This window comes from Stegostoma tigrinum, chromosome 3, assembly GCF_030684315.1.
Source record: "Stegostoma tigrinum isolate sSteTig4 chromosome 3, sSteTig4.hap1, whole genome shotgun sequence".
Taxonomy (NCBI): Eukaryota; Metazoa; Chordata; class Chondrichthyes; order Orectolobiformes; family Stegostomatidae; genus Stegostoma; species Stegostoma tigrinum.
The window spans coordinates 129,226,742-129,253,732 of NC_081356.1; the positions used below are offsets into that span (position 1 = coordinate 129,226,742).

The 26,991-nt window shown below is 40.8% G+C and overlaps 1 protein-coding gene across 3 annotated transcripts in view; it reads right to left on the minus strand.

Annotated features, from left to right (window-relative positions):
- The window catches only part of rgs12b (regulator of G protein signaling 12b), a 246,225-nt gene that overhangs the window by 154,547 nt on the left and 64,687 nt on the right, over positions 1-26,991 (minus strand). For all 3 annotated transcript variants that reach the window (XM_059644885.1, XM_059644886.1, XM_059644887.1), the window contains exon 3: positions 20,215-20,334. In XM_059644885.1, the coding sequence (XP_059500868.1) occupies positions 20,215-20,334 (120 nt within the window). The remainder of the gene's footprint in view (positions 1-20,214; positions 20,335-26,991) is intronic.

Genomic DNA, 26,991 nt, shown 5'->3' on the forward strand with positions numbered 1-26,991 from the left:
TAGAAGTTATTTTTATTTCATGATGTAACTGAAGCTGTTTGGGATCAAGAGGAAGAAACAATTGTGCTAAAATTGATCATTGTCTTGGGGAGAGGCAAAGGGTTGTTAATAAGCATGGGGGATCTCAGAGGTGATCAAGCGGAAGCGTCATGCTTGAGGTTTTAGCCTCCAGAACCAACATACCTGAAAAGAATATAAAACTGGAGGAAGTTGGGGAAGGTGTGGTAGCAGAAGCAGCCACTGGAAATGGTTTTTCAGGTAGGGCCAAGCTCCAGGCTCAAGGCCAGTTCACGACAGCAGGAATAGGAAATGAGATGAATGAAAAATAGGAAGGCTGTTGCTAGAGAAATCAGAATTGGGAACTCGGGTAGGAGGGACAAATTTTCAACGACCCCAGAGAAACAGGCAAACACTCAAAATTCAGCAATCCGCCTACTCAGCACATCAAATAGAAAAACTACATGGTGGTAGACTTGGGGGACTGATGCCACCTTGTGGTCAGGGCTCTACAATTAAACTTGACAAAATAACATTAGAACGGAAATATTTTTCAAACTGAGTCTGTAACATACAGTCATACACTAAAGGAACAGACCCTTCAGTCCAACCTGTCTGCATCGACCAGGCATCCCAATCTGACCCGGTCCCTCTTGCCAGCATTTGGCCTATATCTCTCTGCCTTTCCTATTCATAAACATACCCAGATGCCTTTTAAATGTCGTAATTGTACCTGTCATCACTGCCTCTGGCAGGTAATTCCATACACACACCATCCTCTGCATGAAAATCTTTCCGTTCTCACCTTAAACCTATGCCCTCTAGTTTTGTACCGCCACGCGAGGTAAAAGACCTAGGCTATTCACCCTATCCATGCCCCCATGATTTTATAAACCTCTAATAAAGTCACCCCACAGCCTCTGCTGATACAGGTAAAAAAGCCCAGCCTATTCAGCTCTCCTCAGCACGGAGATCAGAATTGAATGCAGTATGCTAAAAGTGACCTCAGCAATGCCTTGAACGGCCATAATAACTCCACAACTAGCTGGACACAGCTCCACCCCAGTCCCGGCTCTCCCATCAAGCGAGGAGCAGGTCCTGGGGCCACTCCCCTGACTCGGACCCATGGGCGCTCGAAGAAGCAGAAGCATTGGTGAAAGGGGTGGATGGCAGAGCAGTGTCAGCATCTGGAGGTAGGCTGAATGGGAGCAGAAGGCTTCTCACAGCCCAGCAAAGCGGTGACATTCTCAACCCACCATGGCTATCTTCTCCTGTGGAGGTTTCCAGCCCAGTATTCCAGTGGTTCAGCATGGCAGACTCATCCTGGCATGTCCCAGCATAGCGTTCTTATCCTAAATGGCTGTCTCATCCCAGTTACGACATTAGGATATTCCATCATTCCTTAATCAGCTTTCTTCAAGGCCAGGGGCCATTAACTGAACTGTGTTGAATACTGTCTTAATTTTACTTTTTAAAAAATTGTTATTTATGACTTCTGTTATTAATATTGGCGCCTTGCTATGGCGACTTATAAAACTTCGCTGTATTTTTCATGTAAAAATACAGGTGACAATAAGTTTCTATTATTCCACAAATTTCTATTCCAACATGACATCCCAACTCCTGTACTCAGTGCACTTTGTTAAGAAAGCATATGGTGTTTTGGCTTTCATTAACAGGGGGATCGAGTTTAAGAGCCGCGAGGTTATGCTGCAGCTCTACAAAGCCCTGGTGAGACCACACTTGGAATATTGTGTCCAGTTCTGGTCGCCCTATTATAGGAAAGATGTGGAGGCTTTGGAGAGGGTGCAAAGGAGGTTTACCAGGATGCTGCCTGGACTGGACGGCTTGTCTTACGAGGAGAGGTTGACTGAGCTTGGACTTTTCTCTCTGGAGAGAAGGAGGATGAGAGGTGACCTGAAGGAGGTGTACAAGGTAATGAGAGGCATGGATAGAGTCGATAGCCAGAGACTTTTTCCCCAGGGCAGGATTGGCTGGCACGAGGGGGTCACAGTTTTAAGGTGTTAGGAGGAAGGTATAGAGGAGACATCAGAGGGAGGTTCTTCACCCAGAGAGTTGAGAGCGCATGGGATAGTTTGCCAGTGGAAGTCGGGAAAGCAGAGTCATTAGTGACATTTAAGCGACTGCTGGGCGTGCACGTGGACAACAGTGAATTGAGGGGAATGTAGGTTAGGGTATTTTAGTTTTGTATTAGGATTATTCCACGGCACAACATCGTGGGCCGAAGGGCCTGTACTGTGCTGTACTTTTCTATGTTCTTTGTTCTATGACCAATGAAGGCAAGGGTACCAAATGCCTTCTTCACCATCCCCATCTACCTGTGACGCCACTTTCAAGGAAATACACACCTGCACCCTTAGGTCTCTGTTTGGCAACACTGTCCACGGCCCTACCATTAACTGGATAAATCTTGCCCTGGTTTGCCTTACCAAAATGCATCACCTCACATTTATCTAAATTAAACTTTATCTGCCACGCCTTGGCCCTTTGGCCTATGTGATCAAGGTCCCGTTGTGCTGGAGATAATGTTCTTCACTATTGACTACACCACCTATTTTGGTGTCATCTGCAAACTTTTTAACCATACCTTTTATATTTACCTCCAAATCATTTATATAAATGATGAAAAGCAGTGGACCCAACACCACTCTTTACGGGACACCGCTAGTCTGAAAGGCAATCCTCTACCACCACCCTCTGTCTTCCGCCTTCAAGCCAATTTTATATTCAATTGGCTAGCTCCATCTGGATCCCATGTCATCTAACCTTAAAGTGTTTCACAAAATTATGACACTGCAATTAAAGTTAGTGTGGATAAGAATGCCGACCAGACACCAGGCCTTTCAACGTATCACCAACATGTGCTTAAGAAGATGACAATTTTGAGAGTAGTTGGGATTGTAGGGGAGAATTTTTATGATAAACTGCTATGGTCCATGCACTATAACAATTTCCATTAGTAGTGAAAAGTTCACTTCAGATGTATCTTGTCTGACGTATAATGGGAGCAAATTACACAGTAATTAAGGACAGCGAGCTACCTAGCTAAGTTGAACTCAATCAGAGGCTTGTTTAGTCATGAAAGCTTAGGCATGAATCAGCTCATTGTGGGTGCAATATACATGTCATCAATGGCAAAACAATTGTTTTAAAATGTGCAATTCATAAATATCAAACTGATCACTTCCTTGACAAGAAGCAAAATTTAGAAACAATTCATTACCAGTGAGATAGCTAGAGCAAGTTGAACATGAGCCACTCATCTCCCAAGAATCATTCAGTAAAGCTGCTTTTTATTTCCTACAATCAACTTTAAGAGCTTGTAAACAAAAGAAAACACCACATTCATTCAAAAAAACAGGGTGCACTGAGTGGAAAACACCCATCTAAATACATCTCATCAGCTACAGCAACAGCGAATTCACAATAACTGGCACTCACACAACTAAAGCTGTTTTTCCCTACAAGTTCACTAAATCACCATATTTAATCAACAGGAATTAGCACATTTAAGCACTTAATTCCATATCTGGTTTATTTGTAACTTTTAAATCAACATGCTAGCCAATTTGAACTTAAGCTTCAATTCACCAGTCCGAATTGGAATTGGAAAATTACACTACTGCTTCTCTATTTTGCTTGGTAAGGTATATGTTGATTTAAAGCAAAATTATGAGTTTTTCTGTAATGGCCAATTTTGATAGAGATCCCACTTTATACGTTTCTTTCAATGTTTTTCTAAATTGTTTTTCACTTGTTGGATGGCACTGTTTCATTTTATTGAGTACAAATTTATAGCCTTCAGTATTAGCTGCAGCTCTTTTGCCTTGATTGTAGTTTTAACTGCAGTTCTGATCTCAGGCAGATGATGGATGACTGTTTGGAAAAAGATTTTTCACAACTGCCACATTTCTGTCACCTTTTCAGCCTTCAGAATCTACTTTCAGTCACTAACTAGCCGTTACAACTAGCTTTTCATGGCCATTCGCCAGCATCATGATCCTGTTTGTAATTTTCTATGTGTCAGTCCACATGCTATTTACCGCAGGGAATCATATTCTTGTTGGAGATGTCTTGAAGTTTACTAACAATGTCAGAGACATATAACCTAGTCTAGGTTCTGTGTTTACTGATATTCTTGTACAGTACATACACAGAGCTGATAGATTGAAGACAACAGATTGAGCCCATGACACAGAGGGAGTAACTGAAAGTATCAGAACATCAAATAGTGTGATGTCATGTAACTGTCTTAAAGGTACAGGCCTGCCTGTTCTGGAAACTATGCCACACTACAACATTTGCTGAACCTTCTACTAACTACTTCCCAAGTGGCAAAAAGCAGAAGGAGCTTTTACTTACAGGATGCAACGTCCCTTCAAGTAGGTTGGTGAACAACATTTTTGAACTCTTTTTGACCTTGGCAATGAGACAATTGACAATAGAAACTGATTGAACACTGAGGTAAATAGGAACTTGTCTCCATCAAAATAAATCACCGGGGTAGCACTTTGCTTACTCCACCCGTACTACAGCCTTGGGATTCAAAACCAGGCAGGAGTACAGCTAGGCATTTTTAATTAAAAAAGGGGGTGACCTATTACAATCCCACTTGAACCAAACTTACCAACTCCATTTCAAAGCTGTTATCCTGCCCTTGCCATTCAAATGGACTGCAGAAGAGTCAGGGAATGGGAGGGTTGATGAGAGCAAAGATGAATTAGAGAGTGAGGCAGGGAATAACAAAGGCCTTGCACCATAGGGTCCGCAGAGGAAGTGTCCATAGTGACCAAAGAACAGGCTGTGTGGCAGCAAGCACAAGGCACTGTAAGTATAAAGTTACCACATATCCTTTACATTATAATTTGTTTCTTTTTAATCTAATTTATAATTATGGGAATTTAACAACACAAAATATTTTAACTTAAATAATATAATACTTTTTTATTTCTGACAAGTAAGCCCCTCAGAATCTAACTACAGCTTTTATATCACTTGGATGGAAAACCTCACTTCTTGTTTCAAAGTTATGATTTTCAGGAACGTAACTACAATTTTAAGTAAGGTCATACATCTAACACTTTCCTATCCTCATATTCTATAATTCTAGCACTGTTTTAATCACGGTTTATGAAAGAGGCTTTCAAAGACTGCAAACATGTAAACATCCTTTGGCTGGCTGACAGGAAGCAAAGAGTGGTAATAAACGGGTCCCTTTCGGAATGGCAGGCAGTGACCAGTGGGGTACCACAAGGTTCGGTGCTGGGAGCGCAGCTGTTCACAATATACATTAATGATATAGATGAAGGCATTAGAAGTAATATTAGCAAATTGGCTGATGGCACAAAGCTGGGTGGCAGTGTGAAATGTGAGGAGGATGTTATTAGAATGCAGGGTGACTTGGACAGGCTAGCTGAGTGGGCAGATGCATGGCAGATGCAGTTTAATGTGGACAAATGTGTGGTTATCCACTTTGGTGGCAAGAACAGCAAGACAGATTACTATCTAAACAGAGTCAAGTTAGGTAAAGGGGAAGTACAACGAGATCTAGGTGTTCTTGTACATCAGTCGATGAAAGCAAGCATGCAGGTACAGCAGGCAGTGAAGAAAGCTAATGGCATGCTGGCCTTCATAACAAGAGGAATTGAGTATAGGAGCAAAGAGGTCCCTCTGCAGCTGTACAGGGCTCTGGTGAGACCGCACCTGGAGTAGGGTGTGCAGTTTTGGTCTCCAAATTTGAGGAAGGACATTCCTGCTATTGAGGGAGTGCAGTGTAGGTTCACGAGGTCAATTCCCGGAATGGCGGGACTATCATATGTTGAAAGATTGGAGCGACTGGGCTTGTATACACTTGAGTTTAGAAGGATGAGAGGGGATCTGATTGAGGCGTATAAGATAATTAAAAGATTGGACACTCTGGAGGCAGGAAGCATGTTTCCGCTGATGGGTGAGTCCAGAACCAGAGGACACAGTTTAAAAATAAAGGACAAGCCATTTAGAACTGAGTTGAGGAAAAACTTCTTCATCCAGAGTGGTGGATATATGGAATGCTCTGCCCCAGAAGGCAGTGGAGGCCAACACTCTGGACACTTTCAAGAAAGAGATGGATAGAGCTCTTAAAGATAGTGGAATCAACGGTAATGGGGATAAGGCAGGAACAGGATACTGAGTGTGGATAATCAGCCATGATCATAATGAATGGTGGTGCTGGCTCGAAGGGCCAAATGGCCTACTCCTGCACCTATTGTCTATTATCCAAGTGATCTTTCTTCGTTGCACTTTTGAGGCCTGCGCACAATATTTCAACAATAATCCTACCTGACAATGAATAGAGGTATATTCTAGCCTTCCAAATCAAAAAAAATTGTTTTCTTTCCCGTTGTCTTACCTACTCTGGGAGCACCTCTAAATGATTGATAAGCTCTATTTAAAATTCCACCAAGAATTTCAAAGTATTTTCTTTGTTGATTCTGCTTTATAAAATGTATTCCTTAATTTTATAACTCTGTATTGCACTTCTGAATGAAGCTGGACTGATTTCAACAAATAATCTGGCAGACTAGCAGTAGGCAACACTAAGCACATTCTCAGTCCTATTCCAATTTAAAACTGCTCTGTTTACATCAAACTCCAGCCATGTTAAGCACCGAGTAAGTAGAAGTGTGTAGTTTAATGTAAGATGCTGAAGTCTACCTTTTCTGGTAGAAATCCTTTCTTTTCTCCTCAAGTATGTTACTTTGCATATGCACTTATACAGTGAAATGCTTGATGCGATGACTGCTGCTATACAGCATCTTTCCAGTACAGTTGAAAGAAGAATCCGCTATTAATGATCTCCATAGGTTAAAGATGTCCAACTTTATCAGAAGCAGAAAATCAAACTACCACTTTCGATGATAATATAGATTTTATCTTAGCTTAACATGGGAAGAAATCATGTTTCTATTTCCAAATAGCTTGCCTATTCAGCCAATGTATCTTGTGTTAAACGCTAATCACTGGGTTCTTCGGTTTGATCCCCTACTAATTCATCATGTTGGTTTGCTGCAGGCAGCAATTTTGATTTAATCTCCATTTTCAAATTTATAAGAATAAAGCAGTAAGCAACCAACATTCTTCAGATTAGAGCTTCACATCTTAGTTTCTTAATAAAAATCAAAAGATTTGCAAATACTGTACATCAGAAACAAAAATAGAGATTGCTGGAAAAGCTCAGCAGTTCTGGCAGCATCTGTGGAGAGAAATCAGAGTTAACTCAGTTCCAAGGAAGGGTCGCCTAACCTGAAACTTTAACTCTGATTTCTCTCTATGGCCACCTACTTAGTCTTAAGGAAGTGGGAGTACCCACGTGGGCTCAAGCAATGCCTGCCTCTTCTTGGAACATGTGGCACATCCCCTTTTCTACTATTACACTGGCATTATACCCCAACTCTTCCTCCTCTACATTGATGACTGTATTGGCGCTGCCTGATACTCCCACAAGGAGCTTGAACAGTTCATCAACTTTACTAACAGCTTTCACGCCAACCTCAAATTCACCTGGGCCATCTCCAATATTTCCCTCTCCTTCCTGGACCTCTCTGTCTCCATCTCTGGTAACTGCGTCAACACTGACATCTATTTCAAGCCCACCGACTCCCACAGCTACCTGGACTACACCTCCTCTCACCCACCTTGCTGCAAGAATGCCATCCCTTACTCACAATTCCTCCACCTCTGCTGCATCTGCTCCCAAGATGGAGCATTCCACTCCTGGATAACACAGATGTCCTCCTATTTCAAGGACCGCAACCTCCCTTCTCCAGTGATCAAAAATGCCCTCAACTGCATCTCTTGCATTTCCCGCACTTCTGCCCTCAAACTTCCTCCCCCCAAAAAAACAAAGACAGAAATCTCCCTTGTCCTCACACAGCACCCCACCAACCACTGCATCCAACACATCATTCTTCATCACTTCCATGAGCTACAATCCAACCCCACAACCAAAGAGATATTTCCCTCCCTCCCACCCCCCCCCCCCCCATATCTACCTTTTGTAGGGACTGCTCACTGCGTGACTCCCTTGTCTGCTCCATACTCTCCACTAGCCCTACCACCCCCGGCACCTTTACCTGCAACAGCATGAAGTGCTACACCTGCCCCTAGACCTCCCCACCTCACCTCCATTCAATGCTCAAAGCAAGCCTTTCACATCAGACAGAGGATCACCTGCACATCCGTCAACTTGGTCTACTGTATCCGCTGCTCCCGACGCGGCGTCCTCTACATAGTGAGGCCAAGCATAGACTTGGAGACTTTCACACAGCATCTGCACTCTGTATGCAACAAACAAACAAACAAACAAACAAACAACACTATCTGGTTGCCAACCATTTTAACTCCCCCTCCCAGTCCCTGGGTGACATGTCCATCCTAGGCCTCTTCCAGTGCCAGGACACCACCCGCCTAGGGAGGCTACAGCCTGATGGCCTAAACATAGAAATCACCAGTTTTAAAATCTGCCCACCCCCCGGCCTCATCCCAGGTCTGACCCTCCCTCTCATTTCTGACTCCTGACCTGACACAACCTGTCCATCTTCTCTCCCAGCTATCCGCCCACCTATCCCATTGACCATTCCGCACCACTCCCTACCTGCATTCACCTATCACTAGCCCACCTGCCTTGCCCTGCCCCACCCCTCCTCTCTCAATTTATTTCCTAGTTCCGTTCACCCCTCCCCATTTCTGAAGTAGTGTCCCGGCCCGAAATGTCAACTTTCCTGCTCCTTTGATGCTGCCTAGCCTGCTGTGTTCCTGCAGCTCCACAGTGTACTGTCTCTGACTCCAGTGTCTGCAGTTCTTGCTATCTCTCAATCAAAACAGATGGCAGTGTTAATGCTGTGAAGCTTTTGGTCTGGAAGTTATCAAACGCAATGTTGAGTCATGAGGTGTTCAATAAAATGCAGCATAAAAGAGGAGTCAGACTGCAAATTTACAAACATGTGCAAAAACATTGCTTCAAGTGGCCAGAAGATACAATTCCCATAACGGCGTCAATGGGCAAAATCCCAAACTAACTCTGAGCAGTATGACAGCCCACCTGCTCTAGAAGATGGTACAATTTGCTCAATTTATTTCTGCACAATTGAATACTTTGCATGTGAGGAGATAGAATTTCATGTGGCCTGTTGGGGAAAATTCAGAGAACTCTGAGGCATTGTGTTTAATTATCCAAGAGACAACATATTTCAGAAGATTAGTGTACTTTAAAAAACGATGTCATATGAAATTCATATGAGCCTGGGTAAGTAACAGTCACATTTATAAGACAGTAGCATACAACTGGTAAGGTTCATTCCTAGAGATTGGGATTAGTTTCAAACTCTGAAACTCTGTGCAGCTGATAGAAGCATATTTGGCAATGTGTACCTCATGTGACTTGTGATGAATTCTCTGAAGACGAGAATAGGGTTGATCAAGGCCTAGGTAATGATACTGTGAATAATCATGACACACAGGTTAGAGCTGTACATTTGAAGGCCATTTACGTAGAGTGGGAACCAAGGTGAAATATATTCCAAAGGAATCTAACGGGTGGAGGAATGTAACTACTGCGAGATATGCAGAATTGCTTCAGCATGTTTAAATATTAGTTGAATGTTCAGGATGATTGCCAAAAGGAAGGTCCACGGACGGACAGAATAGGGTGAAAAGATCAATGTAGAAAATAGGAGTGGACCTTCAGCCCTTTGAGTCTGCTTCACCATTCTATATGATCATGGCTGTCATCCTGTTCCTGCTTTCTCTCTTCTCCCTTTTTTGATCCTTTTCGCACTGAGAATGATATTAAACTCTTCCTTGGGAAAACTAAAGTTTTCGCCCCAACTGCTTTCTATGGCAGAGGATTCCACAGGCTCACCTCTCCCAAAGTGAAGTAATTTTTCCTCATCTCAATCCTAAATATATCCTTAGACTGTGACCCTATTTCTGGACTCCCCACTAGACAGTAAGAAAGCATAGGGTAAAGTCTAACATCGAGTACGGAAAAGGTTCTTGTATCAGAAAACAATCACACAACAGAGGAGGAGCCACTGATACAATGACAGAGAGATATCATAGCTGAGGCCCAACAGACATCAACATGCAAGTAGAGTCTGTAGCCTCGGGTACCATAGACCAGAAACTGAACTGGACTCTTCATATAAATACAACAGCTTATAAGAGCAGAACAGAAGCCAGGAATACTGTAGCAAGTAACTCACCTCCTGACTCTCTAGCATCTACCATCTACAAGGCACAAATCAGGAGTGTGATTCCTAATGGCCTGGATGAATGCAGCTCTAACGACACTCCAGAATCTTGATACCATACAGGACAAAGTAACCTGCTCGGTTTACCTTCGTAAGTATCAACAAGCATTCACTCCCGCCATCACCAATGCTTGTAACAGCAGTGTGTACCATCAACAAGATGCAATGTAGAAATTATACAGCACCTTCCAAACCCATGATTTATTCCATCTAGAAGGTCTAGAGCAGCAGATAGATAGGAACACCATCACATGCAAGTTCCCCTCCAAGCCACTTGCCATCCTGACTTGGAAATATATTGCTATTCCTTCAATGTCGCTCGGTTAAAATCCTGGAATTCCCTTCCTAAGGGTATTGTGGATTTACCTACAGCACAGTGGTTCCAGAAGACAGCTCCGTACCACTTTCTGAAGGGCAAATAGGGAGAAGCAATAAATGCTGGCTAGCCAGTGATGCCCATGTCCCACAAATGAATTTTAAAAAAAAGATATATGAAAGCTTCAGAACAGTCTCAAATAGAATTTGAAGCATAAGTCTTCATAATGGTGGTATTTTGGCAATTAGCAATAATACAACGATCATAATAATGTGACAGAGGCAAAACAAAAGGAAATTAATAGTGGGAGAGAATTTGGAGTTTATTCTGATGTACAAGATAAAATTCAGCCAGCATGGTCAGACACATGGATCTGTATGGAAAATATCTCTGCAGACAAGACTTAAGACCAGTTGCTAGGGGCTTTTGGCTGAGTATAGTTTTTGAACATATTAAATGTGGCAGTTTGCTGTGTTTTCAATGAACAATGTACAACACCATGCAATCATCCACTTATTTTCACTATAATACAACAAATGGTCAGCGGATTGTTATCCCCTATAGAGTAGTAAGGAAAATCAAGGGTCAGATGAGCCAATTTCTAACAACTAGTGAGGACACGGTAAAAAAATCTTTTGCAGTTGTCATTTACAAACTTGAAAAGTAATAGAAAATGCCTCATTAAATGAGGAATATGTTTACAGGCAAACTAGCTATAGCACAAAATGCTAGGCAAGCTATTTTTAGAAGAATAATTCGAGTTAATACACACTAATGGAAAATAATCCTGCTACTAGCAAAACCAGACTTGACCCAGACACTACTTTAATGTCTGGACTGCCACATCTTATATAACAGCAGGAAGGTGCAATAAACATCATTCATTAGCAGTCCTCACTGCTAGTACAACATGGGAAATGCAAAATTTGCAAACAAAAGCAAGAACGTGTGCCCAGAAGCTCCATTGACTTGTACTTGCTGATGTCAAAATAGGGCTAACAGACAAACTATGTCAGAGATTATAAAGTGTGAAGCTGGATGAACACAGCAGGCCAAGCAGCATCTCAGGAGCACAAAAGCTGACGTTTCGGGCCTAGACCCTTCATCATCCTCTCTGATGAAGGGTCTAGGCCCGAAATGTCAGCTTTTGTGCTTCTAAGATGCTGCTTGGCCTGCTGTGTTCATCCAGCTTCACAATTTATTATCTTGGATTCTCCAGCATCTGCAGTTCCCATTATCTCAGATAAACTATGTCAGCCATCTTCAGCAATGTATAAAAGCACTATTATAACATCTATAAATACTTCACTTCAGTTGTAGAACTAAAATATAAATCGATTCAATACTTAACTTCAACCTAAGATAATGTACATAAATGCTTATAATGCTGATCTTCAAGCAGAAAACCTAATTCAATACCAATTAAAATGGCAAACCTTTTCCTCTAGGTAATATACAGAAAGGTATTACTACCCCCTAGAGTCTGATTAAAATATTACAAATGATGCTCTAATTCTGTGAAACCAAATAAATGTTTCTTAATAGTTTATATCAATAAAAAGAAAATTACTTTTTTTAAAGGCAAGTATGATTTTTCTGAGGATTCTCTCAAGTTTTTAAATATTTAGAAATTCCTCTTATATTTACTGTACACCAATACATAGTAAGAAACTGATCCAAGACCAGTCATGAGTTACTGCTTAATTGGCAGCCAAACATACATGAAACTTTAAACCAGATGTCATATTCTAGGTGTTTTTGTTTCCTGTTACTTATAATAGGATGTGACAAATGACCAAAAAGTTATAAAGTATTTTAAAAAGTATTGTAAAATTACTAGTTACTTTTTTCTTACCATACTACTCTAAGCAGCATTGTAAGAATCTTTAGAAAGGTAAACATTTTCATAATAGTGTATTCCTTATGTCGAACACCCAGTCAAGCAAAGAACAATGGTTTTTCTTACCCGATTGTCTATGAAAATATGCTCCATGTACTGAGAAGTTTTCAGAAAATGTCCTGGGCACAGATTACAGCACATGGACTTTAGAAAGAGGCTGCTTAATATGACTTTTTTTAAGATGGCAAGTGAAAAAATAAGTCTGTCTGATAATACTCCAATCGTTTCTCTGGTTCCTCCCTTCCGTGTAGTCTATCGTCACACTACATACTATTTCTGCAGCTGTTCACTGCCTTAACATGTAAAATACCCTCAGGCTACACAACAATGTTGAACAGCATGCTCAGCAAAGAAACCCAATAATGGACAAAATAATTCTGTCACTAAGGAATCTTTTAACCTTTAATTGCAACTTAAGGTTGACAAGAGGTAGCAAAGGAGAATCAAACCCTGCATTTTTGCAACGTGCTAATTTAGACATTTATCAGAAAATGTATGTGCTTGAGTATGAATCTGCAATAAATTTTAATGTCAAAGTCTCACTGGTTGGGAAATTTATTGAAACTTTGCTTTCCCTATCAGTTCACTCAGTAGTTGCCAGTTCAAACTTGTAGAAATATCTTCTTTAAAAAAGTAACAGATCATCAGACTTATTGAACTAAACTTCTAAATGCAGGCTCATTATTAATTCACTTTGTTATTAGATTTCAATAATCCAGTAAGATGCAATAGACAAATTTATGGTCCAGAATTTCCAATAACAATAATGGAGAAACTAACAGTGCACATTGCCATTACTCCATGTAAACTCACAGCAACTAAAGTCTATGTATGATTTAATGCCATTCCAGCTGGCGTAGTGATGAAATACGTCCAAACTGCACCAGTGCCAAAACAATCAGTTAATTGATTGAAACTTCCACTTTAACTCAGCTTGATGAATAAAGTGTAACTACGTTTTTAACAGCATACTAAGGTCATCATAAATCAGGTTTTGAAAAATGATTTTGTATTCATGGAACATCAAATTGTCCATTAAGATTAAAATATTAACATTTTTCATAAAACAGTTGAAATTTAAAAGGTTGTTCAAAGACTTGCCAGGATACATATGGAAGGTTGCTTCCCCTTGTGGAGAGTCGAGAACTAGAGGGCATCATCTCAGAGTGAACGGTCATACATTTAAACAGAAATGAGAATAACATCTCTTAAAGGATAGTCTGTGGAATTCTTTATGCAGATGCTGTAGAGGCTGAGTCATTAAGTAACTTCAAGGCTAAGTGAAGCAGATTTTTAATTAGTAAGGCAATCAAGGGTTATGGGGAAAAGGCAAGCAAGTGGTGTTAAGGATTATCAAATCAGCCATGCCTCCACCAGAGTACCGTTCCGGGCTTTCCAGCACTCACCATGCCTCCCTAAATGATGGTGCACACTCAATGGCCTACTTGAACTCCTTTGTTTGAAGAGCTTATTTCTGTTCCTAATCAATTTGGTTTCTACTTTAATCGAAAACCATTGGCATTTATTTCACTATTTGAACATTCATACTAAAAGTCTGAATAACTGCTTCACACTTCAGGAAAGCCTAGTGTGGGATATCGGCAGCACATGGTGTGGGCTGGAAAGCCTGAAGCAGGACTCTGGTGGAGACATGGCATGGGCTGGAAATCGCAGAGCGGGACTCAGGTGGAGGCATGGAGAGGGCTGGAAAGCCCAGACCAAGACTCTGGCGGAGACATGGAAATCCCAGAGCAGAGCTCTGGCGGAGGCATGGGGAGGGCTGGAAAGCCCAGAGCAGGATTCTGGCAGAGGGATAGGTGGGCTGGAAAACCCGGAGCAGGATTCTGGCAGAGACATGGGGAGGGCTGGAAAGCCCAGAGTGGAATTCTGGCAGAGGATGGGGAGGGCTGGAAATCCCTGAGTAGGATTGTGGCAGTAGGCGGCACAGTGGCTGGCACTGCAACCTCACAGTGCCAGGGACCCAGGTTTGATTCCCGTCTCGGGCGACTGTCTGTGTGGAGTTTGCACATTCTCCCAGCGTCGCGTGGGTTTCCTCCGGGTGCTCCGGTTTCCTCCCACAGTCCAAAGATGTGCAGGTTAGGTGGATTGGCCATGCTAAAATTGCCCGTAGTGTTCAGGGGTAGGTGGGTTATAGGGGGATGGGTCTGGGTGGGATGCTTCCAGGGCGGTATGGACTTGTTGGGCCGAAGAGTCTGTTTTCACACTGTAGGGAATCTAATCGAATCTAATCTAATTAAAAGGAAAGTTGGGCTCTCTTAAGTTATCTTATTCTCTCTGTCTTATTCTAAGTTAATGTGAATGGCGCCATGTATGTACGGCAAAGGTACACACTTCTCATTGTATTTTCATATTGAATGCACATGACAATAAGTGATTCAACTGAATTTAATTCATACTCTAGGCTCGGCAAAGCAACATGCCTCAGCAGCCCTTATTTACAGTTTTCTCCTTGGTTGGAACCCAGGTGTATGCGCAGACACAACTCATTGTAAATGGTTGTGTAATCTAGATCCTGGTGCACAAGCAAGACTGTTAAAAGTTCCAAATTTTAACAGTCCTCTTCATAGATAATGACCAAGCATGAAGTTGACTGAGAAAGTGTCTCCCCTGTACAATAAATTCATTATATGCCTTATAATTAGAACTCTAACACTGTTGAAAGAACACAAGAAACAAAAGTGAGGCTAGGTCAACTAGATCTTTGAGCTTGTTCTACCATTCTGTTAAATCGTGGCTGACCTATTATATCAACTCCACTGTCCCATACTTTCCCATATTCCTCAGTGCCCTACAGTCTATCAGCCCCGCCCTCGATATAATCAATATCCATATTCAAGTTCACAATCCTTTGCCCTCATCTCAATTCTAAACTGCCAACTCTTATTGTCAGATTGTGGCTCGAACTCCAGATTCATCAGTCAGGGGAAACATTTTTTTCAACATCAACCCTGCCAGGGCCCTTATGAATTTTCCATTAACAGGCCTGCCATTTGAATAACAACTCAAAAATTAGTGGTTTTATAAGAAATATTGGAATATGCACATGTAAGTGGATTCATTCATTCTAAAGGAGTCACATCACTTCACCTCAATCTGAAAAAGGAATAACCAATATGACATAAGGCTTTTCTCTGCTGAAGCTTACAATCAACTGACAGAGGTCTGTAACTGCAACATACAGTATCAATGTGAGCAGGTTAATAAATTGTTTAAAAACCCACAGCAATTATAAGGGAGACTGTGCCATGGTGGTAACATCAGTTGACTAGTAATACAGACATCACGCTAATATTTTGGGAATTCAAATGCTACCATGGCAATGGATAGAATTTAAATTTAATTATTAATTTCTATAATTTAAAGTTATTCAGTCATGGTGACCATAACAGCCATCATCAATTATTATGAAGGTAAGAGTCACTGATGTCCTTTAGGGAAAGAAGTCTGCTATTTTGTGTGGTCTGGCTTACATGCGACTCCAGAAACCCTAGCACTTTGGTTAATCTTAAATGCCCTCTGAAATGGTCTAGCAAGCTCACTGTTCAAGGCCAATTTGGGTCGGACAACAAATGATGGCCTTCTCAGTAATGACCATATACCAAAACAGAATAAACGTTAAAAGTTCTACATTTTTCTTTAAAACCAATAGTAATCATAAGATACTATTGACAAATCCCCACTATCAACATCCTGGGGCGTAAAGTCAGGGATGTGGTGAAATACCTTCCGACTGCCTGGAATGAGCGCAGATCTGCCTATATACAAGATGATCAACATCATCCAGAACAAAGTAGCCCGTTTGAGTGGAGCCCTTTGAACACATTCAAAATTCACTCCTTCAATCATTGACATACAGTGGGAGCAGTGCGTACCATCTAAATGATGCACTCTAACAACTCTACAAAGGTCCTATGACTGCACCTTCAAAAAACTAGGAAGGATGAGGGCTGCAGATGCACAGCAACATGAACGAGCCACACACATTTCCTGACCTGGAAATATATCACTGTTCTGTAGATGGGTCAAAATCCCAGAACTCCTTTCCTAACAGAATGGTGGGTATGCCCATACTATTTGGACTGGAGAAGTTGAAGGAGGCAGTTCACCAACACCTTCTCAAGGTCGATTGGGAATGTGGAATAAATGCTAACTTTGACAGTAATGCCTACAACCCATGAATGAATATAAAAGATATAAAGGGCTAAAGGTCAAAGTATATGGATCCTGTATTTTAAAAAACCATGTGTGACTTATAAGATCAACTGAATCCTTCACATTTGAGTTTTGCACCATTTGCCTGATTGTAGCTTTCTTATTTTGTTGGGAAATCATCATACAGTCTACAGCACAGAAACAGACCCTTCAGTTGAATTTATCCATGTTGACCAGACATCTCAATCTGACCTAGTCCCATATGCCAGCATATGGTCCATCTCCCTCTAACCCCTTCCAATTCATGTACCCATCCAGATGCCTTTTAAATGGTGTACTTGTCCTCGCTTTCATCACTTCCTCTGGCAGCTCATTCTGTCTCTGCACCATCCTCTGCATGAAAAAAATGGTCCCTCAGATCTTTTCTAAATCTTTTCTTGCTCACCTTAAACCTATGCCTTCTAGTCTTGGGCTCCCCCACCCGAGGAAAAATGCCTTGTCTATTTACCCTGTCCATACCACTCACGATTTTATAACTTTCTATAACATCACCATTCAGCCTCTGACACTCCAGGGATAAAAGGTCCCAATCCTATTCAGCCTCCCCAATAGCTCAAATTCTCCAACCCCAGCAAAATCCTTGTTAATCTTTTCTGCACCCTCTCAAGTTTAACATCATCCTCCCTATAGGAGGGCAACTAGACTGTATGCAATATTCTAAAAGTGGCCTAACAAATACCCTGCACAGCTGCAACATGATGTCCTACAGTCAATGAAAACTAAAGGAACTGCGATGCTGTAAATCAGACACAAAAATAGAAATTGCTGAGAAAGCTCATCAAGTCTGGCAGCATCTGTGGAGAGAAATCAGAGTTAACATTTCTGGTCTAGTGACCCCTTCCTCTTAGGAAAGGTCACTCGACCCAAAACCTGCTGAGCTTTTCCAGCAATCTCTATGTTGGTCCCCTATTGTAAATGCTCTGACCAAAGAAGGCAAGCATGCCAAAAGCCTTCTTCAGAAGACTGTTTACCCACCATCTCCAGAATATAGAATCCCTACAGTGTGGAAACAGCCCACTTGGGCCAACAAGTCCACATTAACCCTCCAAACAGCATCCACCCAGAACCACTCCCCTACACTTTCCCTGTAACCCTGCATGTCCCATGACTATCATGCCTAGCCATACATCCCTGGACACTATGGGCAATTTAGCATGGCCAAACCTCCCACCCTGCACATCTTCAAACTGTGGGAGGAAAACAGAGCACCCGGAGGAAACTCACACAGACACGGATTAGAATGTGCAAACTCCACACATTCACCAGAGGGTGGAATCCAACCTAGGTCCCTCGCACTGTGAGACAGCAGTGCTAACCACTGAGCCACCATTCCAATTTCAAGGAACAATGCACCTGTACACCTTGGTCTCTTTGTTCCACAGAGTCATACAGCATAGAATCAGGTGCTTCAGCCCACCACGTCTACACCAACCAACAAATACCAAACTACACTAATTCCACACATCTGTACTTGGTCCAGAGCTTGCTATGCCCTGGCATTTTAAGTACTTATCAGGATGCTTTCTAAATGTTGCCTCTGTCACTATCAGGCAGCACAGATCACAGAATCCCTACAGTGTGGAAACAGGCCCTTCCTCTGGGTGAAAAAATATTTTCTCAGATCTCCTCCAAACCACTTGTTCTTCACCTTAAATTTACACCCTGTGGTCTTAGACATGTCTGACATGAGGAAGAGATTCTCACAATCTACTCTGGAGGGTATATTTTGTGTACGCCTCTGAGAATTTTATGTACCTCAATCCAGTGAACTTCAACCACTCATCTGGCTTCATTCTGTCCCACCTCTAGCAGGATTATCCATGTATTGGCACAAAAACGTCTCTTAGATGCACTTTAGAAATTTCACCCATGAATCTTTTCACACTAAGGCAATCCCAGTTAACATTAGCAAAGTTGAATCCCTATACAACTATAACCCTGCTTCTCTGGCACCTTCCTAGGATACATATTTGGTCCACTATTGCCCTGAGACTGTTGGGAGGCTTATATTGTTAATCCCTGCAAGGTAATCACCCCATTTTTTTGTCGTTAGACAGGATCTGGCAAGACTACTTGCAGACATTTTCCACAATATTAAAAACTATATTCAAAAATGAATAGTCTGAACTGTACTTTCAGTTGATCAGTCTTATTATTGCAGAGTACTACAAATATTGTAAACAGTTAAATCGTAATTTATACCTTTAAAAAAAGGTATGAATTTTAAACAAAGACAAAATAAGTCTGTACTCAACACATTGTTATTTTATATCTGCTAAATATATTTATTCAGCTTTTCACTGCAACAAAAGGGATACTTAAAACCATGAAGTCCAAGAATGAAATTTCAACATTTCCGCAGGAGGGAGTTTTCAATATTTGAGCCACGTACTCTGCTGGCAATGAGAAGTATTTGTACAGTACGGCAAAGCCCATTAACAAGTAGCTAACTTCATATAATTAAATAAAATTGCTGCTTTTGATCTTTCATGTTTATTGTACATCTAAGACGAAACTGAAAATGGCAGGCAAATAGGGTTTCAAGATCTGATATTTTAGTTTGTTAAGCAACTTTGTCCAACTACCTAAAAGAACACAATCCAGTTCCAAGCTGCAGCCTGAAGATTTATTGTACCCCTTCTTCTACAGCAATACAGATAATAAAAGGCAAATTATAATTGGCAACAGTAGGTTTCTCAACAAATCTCCTTGAGATGTGCAAAATATTGGCCATATCAGCTAATACTTCAAAGTACACACATCGATATACTGCAAGTCTAACTTAGGAAAAATTTGGTTCCCTTGCAAATTTCGTCAGTTTATTTCTTTATTCATTTAAGATTTGTTTGCAAATGTCTGAATTGCAACACTTCCAAAAAACCTCAATAAAAGACACTTATAATCTAAATGAGGCAGATTTGGGGCTGCAATACATGGTCGGAGGGAACTTGAACGCACTCAACACAAACCAGGAAGCACAGGATATAAATTCAAGCAAAATGCTTTCTGTTCCAACACCACTTCACAGTAATTTTCTTTTTGTACTAACTAGGAAGCAAATGATAGTTCTGATCAATGAAAGCTGCCAAACAATTAATAGCCAAAATATTTTCTAAAAACTTTTTTATCCTAAACCTCTGTTACCTCAACTCTCCTATCTCAGGTACAAAACTTCCAAACTCCACACCAACCCTCATTGTGGGAAATGACTGCACTGATTTCCTTTTAAAATGTGCATCATTTGTGCCTATCAGCCATTAGCCAATTTCTTTTCAAACTTGGCTACTACCTGGGGGATAGTAATGAAGTCTAGCAATGAAAAGCATCTGAGACTTTTGGGTGGAAGCCTCCAAATCTCCCGGGGTTTACATTTGAGAATTAAAATTTGTACTATTGTCAAAATACTTTATATCTGCATCGGATCAGAGTTCTTTGGATTGTAGCGCTTTTAAAATTACCTCTAAATCATCCAAGGACCGGGTTATACTGAAACGCTTCGATCTCCCGTATGATCGCCGAACAGAAGAACGCTGGGGAGCTTGAGGGAATCCAACTGAATTCCCAGAAAACTTTGTGCCCTGAAAAATTAAACAAAATATGATATCAGTTTTATACTTTAATTGGTAAAACTGAAAACAAAACTTTCACAATAACTTAGTTGAAGAATGTATTGCATGAAACAAACCATGAAAATGAAGGTTAAAAGCAAAATACTGCAGAGAGAGAAGCAGAGTTAATGGCTCAGACATTCCAGTGGCCAGATAGTCATTTCTGCAGTACGGACTGGAGCTACACATCAGACCTACATAGAAATCCCAACACAAGAAAAGGTCTGCACAGGTGATTTAAAATTTCAATGGGATATTATCTTAAAAAGGACCTTAAGAGTTATACAATTTGAGGGTTTCAACATAATGAAAATTAATACTTACTCAGGAAAAGTTAGAGTATCAAAAACCTTCTCTAACTCCCAGGTAAACTATCAAACTGAGTAACTGACACAATATGGATCTTCTCAACTATAAATTCTGTGACTCTCTCCCACGCCCTGACCCTAACACCTCTTACTCAACGTGATCCAAAACCCGTTACTCACTGAATCATAGTCCTGCCCAACACCTTACACACAATCTGGCCTGATATGTACATAGCCTCAACCAAATCCCCACCTGTCGACAATCTTCACGGCCCAATCTAACATTCGCACATCTGAACACCTCCTTGCTCCAATGAAACATCTCCATGTAGTTACACATAGGCCAGACCAGGTAAGGATGGCAGATTGTCTTTTCTAAGGGACACAGTGAGCCAGATGGACTTTTCCTGACAATCAACAACGGTTACATGATTGCCATTAGTCTGGGCTTTTTATTCCAGGTCTTTGTTGAAATCAATTTTTTACCATCTATGATAAAAACTGAAAGAACTGCGGATGTTGGAAATCAGAAACAAAAACAGAAATTGCTAGAAAAGCTCAGCAGATCTGACTGCCTCTGTGGAGAGAATTCAGAGTTAACATTTCAGGTTATGAACAATTACCACCTGTCGTGGTGGGATTTAAACCTATGCCCTCAGAACATTTGTCTGGAATTCTAGATTACTACTCTACTGACCCCTGCATCCTCAACTTATCCGAAACACTTGTCCACATATCTAGTACCTGCCAACTCATCCACTTGCCACCCTAACCCATTTGCCAATCCACTGCCATCCTAGCCACTAATCCGTAGTGCCACCATAAACATTCATCCACCTATCACCCTAACTTACCCGACATCTGTCTGGCACCTCTTTATTTAATTAGTCATTCTTGAGCTGTGGGTGATGCAAGCGAGGCCAACACTTATAATCATCCCTGACTGCCTTAATGAAGCTGCCTTCTTGAACTGGTGCAGGCTTTGGGGTGTAGGTATATCTACAGTGCTGTGTGGAAATAAATTCCAGTATTATGATCGAGTGACTGTGAAGGAATTGTGATGTAGTGTGTAGGTGGGGAATCTGCAGGCGGTGGGATTCTCATGTATCTTCTAAGTGGTGAAAGCCACAGGTTTGGAAGAAATGGGTTCACAGGGTGCCTTGCTGAGTTACTGTAGTGCATCTTGAAGATGATACTCACTTCTACCACTGTGCACATATGGTGAGGGAAGTGAATACTGAGGTGGGGGAATGAAATGCTATTTAAGTAGGCTGCTTTATCCTGTAAAGTGTCAAGATTCTTGAGTATTATTGTAGGTGAACTTACTCAAGCACCCTATAATCCTTGTACTGCTCTACTCTTCTCACCAAACAGGCACTCTAATCCTCAACTACTTGCCACCCTAACCTGTTACTCACCTGCAACCCTCACACTTTCAGCTGGTCTAACGTTATGTACCTGCCACCCCCAGCCCCTCAACCATTTGTCACCTCTGCATTCCCTTACCCTCCTTAAGCGATCTCCCACATCTACCTCAAATATTTGCCCTTTCACAGAAGCCGTGAAACTGGCTGGTCACGTGGCTAGGCATTTAATTTTAACACTGACTGCTACAAAACAAAAAGGGAGTGGGTTCGATACTGAATCTACCCACTGCTGCAGTTCAGGACAGATCGCCCACTGGGATGGAACAGATTCTGTCCAAGAATCTCCAGCACAGAAATGATCACAAAGTAAATAAGTTAAAGGCTTCGTTCATGGGGAAGCGGCATTCCTGGATAGGCCAATATTTATTACACATCCTAAATGCTGAGAGGGTAGTTATGAGACAATCATGTTGCTTTTGGTCTGAGTCGTATGTATGCCTGACCAGGTAAGGATGGTAGATATCCTTCACTGATGAACATTAGTGAACCAGATGGGTTTGAAAATCGACAATGGCTACACAGTTGCCAGGTATAGAGGACCTCAGTGAGAAAGACATAAAAAGATTCTGTGGCAAGACATCAAACTTTTATCCCTCAAACAATGTCACAAGAACAGATTTTGCACTTGTTACTCTGATATATAGCATTTCTCCTGCTCTGTTAAATTTCTTATCCAAACTCTACCCCTCAGAGAGGGAGATGTTGGCCTAGTGGTATTATCACTGGACTGTTAATCCAGAGACCCAGAGAACATTCTGAGGACCTGGGTTTGAATCCCACCAGAGCAGATCGTGGAATTTGAACTCAATAAAATATCTGGAATTAAGAATGTAATAGTGACCATGAATCCAATGTCAAATGTCTAGTTCACTAATGTCCTTTAGAGAAGGAAAATGCTGTCCTTACCTGGACTGGTCTACATGCAATTCCAGATCCACAGCAATGTAGCTGCTGCTTAAATGCCCTCTGGGCAATAAATGTTGCCAATGAATAAATAAAATTATTTTGTGCTTCCACAAGACTGAAATAGTTGGTAATTTAGAAGCTTTAGAAAGGATTCAGAGACAGAACATTAAACTAATTGCCGGATAAAAGCATTTTAGCTATCAGGATAAGCTAAAACAGCAGGAAATCTACACACTAGGGAAGTTAGATTTATGGATGTATAGTTAGATCAATACTCAAAAGGATCATAAGATCATAGTAGATAGTTTATTCAAATAATTAGGTTAGGAAGTTCCAAGATTCACAATTTTAAGTGATATACGACTATATCAGGAATCAATGTCACATGTTGACTTGTTTTCCAGAGAATAGTAAACCTTTGAAACAGGCTATCATCTTGAGTGGTGGACAGCAGATGGCTGCATTTCTTCAAGAAAGAGCAAGTCTCTTTCTGGTTGTGGTGGATATCACATTGTAAGAAGGATAGATGATGCTCAGAATGATCAGATTCAGGGTGATCTCCTAAACTAGTTTCAATTGTTTGGATATACCAAAAGGCCTTTTCCAGTCTGTTATTGTTTGAATGCTTGTAGTTTTAATATCTACATTCTGTACCTTTTAGAAATGGATTGATTTCTCTCTGCCATGCCTCATTCCTTCATAATTTTAAATGCCTAAATCAAATATTCTGTAATCTGCTCCATTCTGAAGAAACAGCCCAATTTTCTCAAAGAGAAACACATACTGTGACAAGAACTGTGACAAACACTACATTGGACAAACAGGCAGCAAGCTAGCCACCAGGATACACGAACATCAACTAGCCACAAAACGACATGACCCACTATCACTCGTATCCCTTACATACAGCTAAGGAAGGACACCACTTTGATTGGGACAACACATCCATCCTAGGACAAGCCAAACAGAGACACGCACGAGAATTCCTAGAAGCATAACCGGAACTCCATCAACAAACACATTGGCTCCAAATCAATCTACCATCCTCTGAGAAAAAGAACAGGAAATGGCATCACCAATGCAGGAAATGACATCACCAACCCAAGGAAACCTAAACAGATAAATAGAAAGCGGGGCATAACACCAGCGCTTCGTCGGAGGCTCACTGATGATGTTACCTAGAATGGTGACAAAACGTCTGAAAACTAACCTTCCAGCTCAGCGAGCAAACTCACATCCAGAACCTCAACCTGAGCTACAGAACTTCTCAAAACTCGCTAGAAGCATATACAATCAAGTTAAAAAGGCCACAAAAAGCACTGTACCTTAAGTACAAAACAGAACTAGCCGGTCTCCTGAGAAAAACATATAAAGATTAAAAAACTGAGAAAGTTAAATGAAAATGAGAAATACCAGAAAAAGTGTCCAGCATTTCTTTAGATATGTTTGATTTCACCAAGTTCATGTAAATTGATTTGAAGCTGAGGAAGTTACGGAATACAGTTCTAAATTTAAGTGGACAACTCTGAGGTACATTTAAAAGAATCAGCAAAGTCAATCACATTTTATCAGATTCACAAGTAAAAATCTAATAAACTTTAAGGATAGCTTTAGATACAAAGGGGAAAATAGCCAGCACGTACTGAACACTTTGCTTTTGTTACTTTAATTCCCAGAGGGGAATTTGAGAGGGCTTATTTTAAATGTTATGATTATTTTACACTGCAGTGTTGACGTGCAATGGCATGCTAAGGTGCCGGTTCATACTTGTTACTCCCCAGATAGCATATTTACAACCTTACCTGAACATGGAGTTTAATTTGGATAAACGCAAGGTTTTGCATTTTGGTAAAACAAACAAGGGCAGGGTTTATATACCTAATGAGTAGTCTTTTGGAACAGAGCGAGCTACAGGTTCAGGTAAATAATTCTTTAAAATTTGCATCACAGGTTGACACGGTGGTTAAGAAGGCATTTAGTATGCTTGCCGTCATTGCTCAGACCTTTGAGTACAGGAGTTAGGATGTCATGTTGAATTTATACAGGACGTTGGTAAGGCCTCTTCTGGAGTACTGAGTGCAGTTCTGGTCGCCCTGTTATAGGAAGGATATTACTGAATTGGAAAAGGATCAGAAAAGATTGTTGCCAGGCATAGAGGGTTTCAGTTATAAAAACAGGCTAGGACATTTTTCACTGGAGCACAGGAGTTTGAGAGGTGATCTTATGGAGATTTATAAAATCATGAGGGGGCAAAGATCAGGTGAATAGAAAAGGTCTTTTCTCTAAGGTGGGGAAGTTCAAAAAACTATGGGAAACATTTTTAAGATGAGAGGAGAACGATTTAAAAAGGACATGACTGGCAACTTTTTTTTACACAGAGTGGTTAATGTGTGAAATGAACTGCCAGAGGAAGTGGTGGATGTACAGTTAGAACATTTAACAGACATTTGGATAAGTGCATGAGTTGGAAAGCTTTGGAGGGATATGGGCCAAATGCACACAAGTGGGACTAGTTTAGTTTGGGCACACGGTCAGTATAGACTAGTTGGACCAAAGGGTCTGTTTCCATGTCGTATGACTCGATGGCTCTATAAGGAAAATATTTGTACAGAGATTGGGAGAAACAAAGTGAATGCAACCCACTCTTGGAAGACCATTATCAAAAATTACTGAAAATTGCCTGTCCATTGTCTCCAGTTTGACTAGTGCATGCCTTCTGAAAGAAACAAAATTGATATAAATACTTGGTCAAATTACGTTGAACAAATTAGTGAACAAATTTCAGCTTCTACTTTACACACAACAGCCAGCATCCCCCAGCCCTATCATCTGCTTTATTAAATAGGATTCCCTCAAACCCCAAATGCTACAAAACAAATATGTTGCTCAGAACACTAACAATTTAATTTCTCTATATTTGCTGTATGTCTTTAGTATTCATCATTAAAAATTACATATAAAATGTCCTGGAAGCTACTAAAGTAAACTACTCATCTGATGGGAAAAGATGTACACTGTTTAAGACATAACTTTTAATAGAAGTAGTTAGAAGGACACAAAATCTAAGTTAAGTGATGAAAACTGGGCAGCAAGAGACTGAAAAAGATAATGGCAAAAGGAAGTCTTCACAATTTTTAATGGAAACTAGAAACCTCAGCCAGTGCTCATGAGATACTGTTCTTTAGCAGTTTCTGATTCTTGGCATTCTTCACTGCAGCTTGTACTAACTAAACTGCAACTTCATCACACAATCATGACATTCCAGAAATCAGAATGCTGTCACCAGGTTTTTAAGCAAATTTAAAAGAAAAAAAGTTTGTAGATAAATCTACATACATAAGGAGCTTTTTTTGTTCTCAGAAGTGTGGAAAGTTCTCTCAGCTATTGTAAAGTAGACAGCTGTTACTTTATTTAAAACCCAGTCATGTTTGGAAATGGTCATTCTTTGACAACGTTGGCAAGTGGAATAAATAGGCTCAGTCCACATCGCAGACCCCTAAACACAATATTATAGCTAGTGAAGTGAAACAAAACGTAGTTACATCTGAAGTCTGACACCTAATTAACTACACAGGAAAAGCTCGGATAACTGAAATTATAGTGAGAAATATTACAAACCCAAAAAGAAAAGCTGCATATGAAGTATTTAAAGAATATTTGTTGCTACGATGAAATACAAATCTGCTTATTATAATCCTGTTACACTAGAGTTCTGGAGATACTTTCAAAAGCTCTTCCACATTCTTAGCAAAAGTACTAAATTTATTTGTACAGCTTTCTGATGAATGGCAAATGGAGTTTAATGCAGACAAGTGTGAGGTGATGCACTTTGGTAGGAGTAACCAGAATGCAAAGTACTGGGCTAATGGTAAGATTCTTAGTAGTGTAGATGAGCAGAGAGATCTCGGTGTCCATGTACACAGATCATTGAAAGTTGCCACCCAGGTTGACAGGGCTGTTAAGAAGGCATACAGTGTTTTAGCTTT